At 32.0% G+C, this 8,497-nt stretch overlaps 1 protein-coding gene across 1 annotated transcript; it reads right to left on the reverse strand.

Annotated features, from left to right (window-relative positions):
• Positions 1-355: 355 nt before the first annotated feature.
• On the reverse strand, positions 356-5,869 carry LOC139490948 (uncharacterized). The gene is made up of 3 exons (XM_071278099.1): positions 5,576-5,869; positions 4,564-4,743; positions 356-1,343 (listed from the first exon to the last, which is right to left on the reverse strand). Exons 1-3 carry the CDS (start codon positions 5,811-5,813, stop codon positions 1,147-1,149), a joined length of 615 nt encoding a protein of 204 aa, XP_071134200.1. The 5' UTR covers positions 5,814-5,869; the 3' UTR covers positions 356-1,146.
• Between the last annotated feature and the right edge of the window lie 2,628 nt (positions 5,870-8,497).

Genomic DNA, 8,497 nt, shown 5'->3' on the forward strand with positions numbered 1-8,497 from the left:
TAGCGTTATCCAAGTACAGATGAGAAAGTTTTATAACAACAGCGAGTTAGATTCGTTAATTGCATGTTCATAAAACATATTTTTTTCATGTAAAGTGCACTGAGCTTGTCTTTCGTGTTTCTAAATGTTTTGTCTCTTAAAACATAATCATGTGATAGATGTTCTGTTCATTTTAGGTTTAAAAAGTTAAGGCAAACACTTTGTGTAAAAATGACTCTGCAACACCCCACACTACCGTTTTGACATTTGTATTGCTATTGGAACAGATAAAATTTGGAATACATCCAAGCATTCGAATTACAAAAATAAATGTACCGAAAAGAAAAATCACAAAAATACCAAACTCTGAGGAAAATTCAAAACGGAATGTCCCTAATCAAATGGCAAAATCAAAATTTCAAACATGTCAAACGAATGGACAACAACTGTCATATTTTTTGGCAGAAATGTCGAACCATTTTGACAAAACTGTGAAATATTTATCAGTTACAGATAAAATGATTTAGAACTGTACATGACATGTATAATATACTATAAATTATATCCAAGAAATTATATATGTTTTAAATTTGTCTGTCAATTGAATGTATTTGTCCCTCTGCGTCTTATTTAGCTGGCACATTTACTACTCTTTTGTTTGTTCAGCTGATACAATAAGTGTTTTTTTTTCTGTTCTAGTAAATCAGTTCCATGATACATTGATTAGATCTGTTTTTAAACGTACAATTCAACTTGATCCAAGGCATTATTCAAACTCCGAGCCGAACAGGCAAACTCAAACAAATTAATATATAAAGCAATTCTTGTATATTAATGACCAATTAAAAAAAAAGATAACAAATACATCTCAATATACAATATATGAACACATAGAGGGGAAGGCATTACATTAACTACACATATATACATCATGTGCGCCATTACTGTTAAATGTAGCAAAACCATTCAAAAAGAACCAGATTTAGTTATACAAAAACGTTCCACTGAAGACGCTGTTCCCATTGTTTTGCATCCTGTAAGTCCACTGCAACATATTTGTATAACAAACTTATGAACTTGCATATGATAACGGTTTTGAAATCAGGATTGAATTGGTCCAACTTGACATTGTTCGTGATGATGATTCTGAAGTATATTTATATATGACTACGAATTTACCCGAAATGACTTTTCCTTTATTCGCTCATACGGTCCATTTTTTTCTCCTCTGCAGATTGTAAATCGACACAAACTACTGAAGAATGACAGAATTAGCGATATTATCTCACAGTCAAACGCCACATAGTATGCTGACGAATCTGATTGCATTCCGTATACAACAAGAACGGTTAAAAGCAACAGAACTGAAATGTAAAAAAAGCATATGTAATTGTGATTTTTTAGATGTCATGTGACTCGCCATACATTTGTAATATATATACATTATATATTAATTTTAATGACTTAGAAAATATTTCTTCGAGTCAAAGGGAAATTGAATGATTTAGGGTTTCCCTCGGTTTTAGTTTGTTACCCCGATGTTGTTTTTTGTCCCTGGATTTATGAGTTTTGAACAGCGGTATACTACTGTTGCCTTTATTTACAAACATTTATATACATTAGAAAATGTTCTGATATGAAACAATTAAGATATGCATGTTATTTTAACTTTAACAATAGTGAAAACATTTGGTTTTCTTAATCTAAAGATTTAAAATTCAAAATTTTGATATTTTTTTCTCTTTTATACCGTCCTATTGATATCTTTTATTTTACTGTAAAAATACAATAATCCTTCACATAGAAGAGAGTTCACTGATTTTCAATGTTGTCCTATATCCATCAAGTGATCGAAATGGGATCTTTATGAGTAAGCATGAGCGAACTAATCAAAAGGGCTACACAAAGGATCAATATACGTACGATAAGGTTCTTATATTGTTTAAAAATAATCAACAAATAACGTATCTTTATATTGTTAGATTAGCATAGATACCTCTGGTTATAACTTATATTCGCAAATAATTACAATAGATGTATGTTTCATTATAATACGTTATTCTGATTGGCTACACTACAGTCTCACGTTATTCCTTAAGCAATTGCATTACACAATAAAATTAATCATACATGATGACACGATGTCCCACAATAAAGTGCATAGGTAAATTAAATAAAAACTTGATAAAAATCGTGTTTTCAGGATCCTAGCTAAAAAATGTAATTATAAGTATTGAATGCTTCTTTTTGAAACTTCATAGGGTTGTACAAGCGTTGACCGTGCGCACATTTTTAGAATGAAGCGGTTCCACGCTTCATACAAAATGTACTTCGGTCAACGCTTTTACACCCCAATAAAGTTACAAAAAGAAACATTCAACTCTTAGATAAATCTATTAATGTTGTATCTTTTACAGGTGAGAAAACAATTTAGTTACTCGCCTGATGTTTTAAAATGGATGTGAATCATTTCGAGTTCTTGCGTAAGAATTATATTTCGGACATTCACCATTAGATATAATAAGTGTCAACAGTTACGAGTATACACATGTATAAAATCAAACATGATGTTGGGAACCTTGAATCAAACGTCATTTCGGTCAGAAATAATAAAAAAAAAATGGTGTTACCATGCCGCATGGATCCCAGTTTATCAGGTAATGTGGATACACGCGCTACGTATATTAGATTATAGACTATAAGACAAGATAAGATAAGAATTTTATTAATCTAATCAAGAACCCATAAAGGGCATCATTTTACAATACAATACGATTGGAAAAAGCAAAACAGAAAACTAATACCATACAATAACGTTATGGACAGGATCAGAGCCTAACACAACATGTGTTTTAAATAACTATTTTCTTGCAACAATAAAATATTATAATAGTTCATATATTTTGTTTACATCTGGATCTTATTTCTAAACCTTTAATAATGTAATTTCCTAGTCACATGAGAGTTGATAAATGCTCATTTGTGAACAGCCAGAAATATTTCTTATCATTAGGTAGTTCTTTAAAATTAGTACAAAAAGTGATAACAATATCAAATAATAATTTCCTCTGTTCATTATATAATGGACAATTTACTGTAAAATGGGTCTCATCTTCAATAGAATTTGATCCATGTGATAAGCAGTGATGACATAAACGTTGAGTTATCTCAATGTATTTTTTACTTCATCTATCTAAACTATATATAGATTATACCCATTAATATCGTAAAATATCAGCTGCGAGCCACAATGTGAACCTTTTTGGTGAGTGAGCGTAACCAAGGAGACAAAAAGCTCCACATTGTGATATCTGAACAGTTTTATTACTGGTCGTTTTCCCCTCCCTAATTAAAACAGTTTTACGCTTGACGAAAGCAAGCTTGATAGGTATAGCTTATCGTTTCTTTTACACATTGATACCGTCAAATATCAACTGCAAGCCACGATGTGAACCTTTTTGGCTAGTGAGCGTAGCGAACGATCAAAAAAGCTTTACATTGTGTCGAGCGGCTAATATTTGACGATATCTATAGAAGAAAACACGATCATCTGATTATCGTTCTATTACTGGTCTTTTTCGCCCTCCATAAGAGAATTTTACGCTTCACGAAAACAAGATTGATAACATCTCCTCTCACATTGTGACGTCGGTGATAACTTCGTCTCACACATTGTGACGTCGCTGATAATGCCTGATCTCGTCTAAAAGATTAGATATGAGGAATATGGTGTGACTGAACAGGGTGACAAAGTCGTAGGGAAGGCCGAACGTTATATATATATATATATCTTGTTTAAAAACAATCATCAAATTAGATATAATAAAAACTTGGTCAAGCCTTCAAACTTCTTGTTACTCCAGACTCCAGGCCTTTTAAGAAAAAAATAAAAAATAACATAGTTATATTATATCTAGGAGCTAAATATATACCGAATTGGTACAAAACAATTTCAAAGGTCAAAGACAGTCACATGAATAATAAAAGGACGTCAACACAACAAAACAACTGACAAAACATAAAGCATTAGTGCCTCCAAAGATATAGGTGTTCTGTTGACTTATAAAATAGGGGCGAAATATATCAGAAGAACAGTCAAACTCATAAATCGAAAATAAACTGACAACGCCATGGCTAAAAATGAAAAAAAGACAAACAGACAAATACAAGTACGCAAGAAACAACATAGAAAACTAAAGACTTATAATTACATTAAATGTATGTTTCACTATAATACGTTATTCTGATTGGCTAACTGTATATCACGTGTTATTCCTTAAGCAGTTGTATCACACAATAAAACTTTTCATTCATGATGACACGAGGTCCCACAATAAAGTGCACAGGTAAATGAAATAAAAACTTGATAAAAGGCGTGTTTTCATGATCCTATAGGTAAAAATGTAATTATAAGTATTGAATGCTTTTTTTGTAACTTTATAGGGTTGTAAAAGCGTTGACCGTGCGCACATTTTTAGTATGAAGCGCTTCCGCGCTTCATACAAAATGTACTTCGGTCAACGCTTTTACACCCCAATAAATTTACAAAAAAGAGCATTCAATTCTTAAATAATTATATCTCACCTGCTGATAAATTGCTTATGCTGGATCCAAATATGTGTCTCCTGCTACGTAAACCAGATGCTATAAGTATATCTGAGAAGAAGGTCATAGCAAGACCACCCATTGCGAATGAAACCAAATACCTTTCTGGAATTATCCAGTCTTTGTTAGGCGCTTGAAGTAGCCAGTTTCTATCAGGTGCTGAAATTTTCATATTAATATTTGACATAAATTCAATACAAATCTTTCGCTCCATCTGAAGGATTTGACTTTTATTTAAGGTCATTTTTTTGTTTTAAAGCACTTCAACTGTGTCGGTTTTATACATCATTTGCTTATAAATATTAAGCTTAGGGCGTTCCTGATGAAGGAAAATACAGAAAAGAGCTCCGGACGTATTACATGTATAACGTGTTGTTTTAAAAAACAAATCACAACATGAAGATGATAGATACATGTATACTGTGGATTCATTTATTTTCGTGGGTATCAAATTTCGATGATTGCTGAAAGGTTGCATATTCGTGGATATTTGATTTCGTGGATTTGCCAATCTCTATATACATAGCCTTTTAAAAAATATTTTATTCATTGAACATTTGAATTCGTGGTTCACCTGTACCCACGAAACCCACGAAAATTGGTATCCAACGAATAATAATGAATCCACAGTATATATATTTATTTGCCGTAGAAGTTCTTTAAAACTTGTAAGTTTGCATTATGTTTTTTTTAAACTAACCCAGTAGCATGGATTCTGTCATCATTTATTTAATAGAGTGTTTCCTCATTATTAGTGCCATTCTTTTTTTCCTTGACATATAAATTAATTGTTTATTAATCTGATTAAATAGTTATACTAATCAGAATGTACGAATAACATGAAAAAAACCCACTATTATTTCTATTTTTACCATTTCAATGAAGAAAACGTATTTTTGTTATGATATAAAGCTCAAATATTAAAGAACCTGCCAACCATGAAATGAACAAATATAAAACATATCAACTTGTAATCCATAACGATACTTACTATTTATACACTCTTTAATATGTTTATGTTTATGTTCTACTATATGTATTTTATCATCATACTCTCTGCATGCTTTAAATAATCCTTCATAAGCAAGAGCATCTACTGATATATTTGCAATTTTAACACTGACTCGCCTGTATATCCAGTACGGTAGTCCCATAGCTAAACCATGCGTTAGAATTGCAGAAACTGTTAGAATAGCCGAACAAATAAACAAATTACGATATAGTTCCATTTTGTTGTAAAACCGGTCAGACGATAGAGGATATATTGTATTATTTATATACTTAGATTACTTAGGCTTTATCAGGTTATGTCAATATTATCATTTGCATATGACTATTTATAACATGAGGAGCTCGGGACAAAGTCGATTGATACAAAAACTATATTTTGATTAAAATTACAATGCTTAGTAAGCAATTTTCAAATGATTCACGTTTACCGCGAACTCTCAAAATCAGCATCAAAATGCGAAGAAGTTCGAGTCTGATGTCAGAAAAGGTAACAAAAGGAACTAAACAAAATTACATGATACATTGATTAACAAAGGACTACTAGCAGTTTAATCCTCGTATCTATAATGAGTTTATTTACAACCACTGGTTCGATGCATCTGCTGGTGGAGTTTTTATTTCCCGGGGGTATCACCAGCCCAATAGTCCACACTTCTGTGTTGACATGAATTATCATTGATCTGATGGTCGTAACTATAAATTAACTTTTTTAATTAAATTAAATTAAACCTTTGAATTTTTTGAATACTAAGGCTTTTCCACCTCAGGAATAGATTACCTTCGCTGTATTTGGTAAAACTGTTAGGAATTTTTTATTTTCAATGCTCTCCAACTTCGTACTTTACTCTGCTTTTTTTAAATTTTTGACTCGTGCCTCACTGATGAGTCTTTTATAGACGAAACGCGCGTCTGGTGCAAATACAAAATTTAAGTTTGGTATCTATGATGAGTGTATTAACCACCACTGTGTAGAGTTTTTATTTCCTGATGGTATCTCAAGCCCAGAAGTCAGCTCTTCTGTGTTGACATGAATTATCATTGATATGGTCGTAATTATGAAATAACTGTTTATAAAAATTCTGAAATATTAAGTCTATTCTACCTCTGCAACAGATTACCTTAGCTGTATTTGGAATAACTTGGAAAAATTTGTGGTCCTCAATGCTCTTCAACTTCGTACTTTATTTGGCCTTTTTAACCTTTTTGATTCGAGCGTCACTGATGAGTCTTTAGTAGATTAAATTTAAATCCTGGTATCTATGATGAGTTTATTTACTGACATGCCAGCTCCAGACCGCATTTAACTGATTGATAGATTATGTCTTCATCATGCGAAAACCAAGCACAATACATCTCGTCTGGGTTTATTATAATACCATCATAAAATATATGAAAAGAACAAACCCGTATCATGCAAAAAAACTAGGTTTAGAATGAATATGGTTATTTCCGATGCAGAGATCCTATGAGTGAATCAATATTAATACCCAAATATGAAGAACTATACATGGATTGATGATAATTCTCTAAACTAGGCATTGAAGATCATTCAACGACAATCTAATATTATTAACTGTATCTGTGGAAGTCAACATATTTGGAACTGATTCTCTTCAATATAGTAATGACTCAGCGGTAATAATATCAAAAAGGAATATGACACATATACCGAGATAACTGTCAACAAATCCATTTCTGATTTACTAGCTTCAATACCGCGTTAAACATCACCAAACCTTATTTGGAAAACAAGCTGCAATCCCGCATTTACAGTGATCAAATCGGAACACTATACGAAAGTCAACAGATGTTAAAGTCATAGAACAAGATATTACAGGAAAAATAGTCAGCACTGCTTCTTATTATTTTTTAATCTTAAGGATGTACGTAGGTGAGGTTTTGGAATTTGTGTCAAATGTTCGTACTCCTTGGTTTTTTTCCATACAATACAATGTGAAATATTTTGCCCCATAACACCCATTTATCTTTTCATATAAGACTTAACAGCATTTGCCAAATTTTAAGAAGATTTTTGATTTTTTATGCCCCATCTACGATAGTAGATGGGCATTATGTTTTCTGGTCTGTGCGTCCGTTCGTCCGTCCGTTCGTCCGTCCGTCTGTCCCGCTTCAGGTTAAAGTTTTTGGTCAAGGTAGTTTTTTATGAAGTTGAAGTCCAATCAACTTCAAACTTAGTACACATGTTCCCTATGATATGATCTTTTCAATTTTAATGCCAAATTAGAGTTTTTATCCCAATGTCACGGTCCACTGAACATAGAAAATGAAAATGCGAGTGGGGCATTCGTGTACTGAGGACACATTCTTGTTTTCTTTTGATTTGAGACCTAAATAATTCCAATGCAATATAAGGTAAAAGTCAGAGTCAGATTTTCCCCGCCACATTCTTAAAATCAGATATCTCAAAAAGGAGCTCCATGACCTATCGATATTTTTAGTTGATTTTCTTTCTTAACTAATGCTATTCTGACTTATAGTATAAATTTTAAATTCTTGATTTTTTTAATTTCACAAACTCTGACCTAAGTACATCCTTAATGCGTAATTACTGGTTTGAATGGAAACTCAAGCGACAAATATCCGACTACCTTTCGAGTGAAGTAATGAAAATGAAATCTACACAACACCTAAATCAAAAACATAAACAGGTCTTCAAAATGCAAATATATAGTCGACAACAATTTCTGTCATATTTGAAGCTCTGGTTTGCTCAAGGTCTTGACCAGTTGTACTCGAATTTTACAAATATCTACCATTAATATCACATTTTCTAAACGTTTAAAGGATTTGAATCAAAACTTTTCAATTCTGATAATTAATAAATGCGACTCTGTATTACAAATGCATTAAAATTTAATTTTCAATATGTGTGGGCATTTGA

Source organism: Mytilus edulis, chromosome 10, assembly GCF_963676685.1.
Source record: "Mytilus edulis chromosome 10, xbMytEdul2.2, whole genome shotgun sequence".
Taxonomy (NCBI): domain Eukaryota; kingdom Metazoa; phylum Mollusca; class Bivalvia; order Mytilida; family Mytilidae; genus Mytilus; species Mytilus edulis.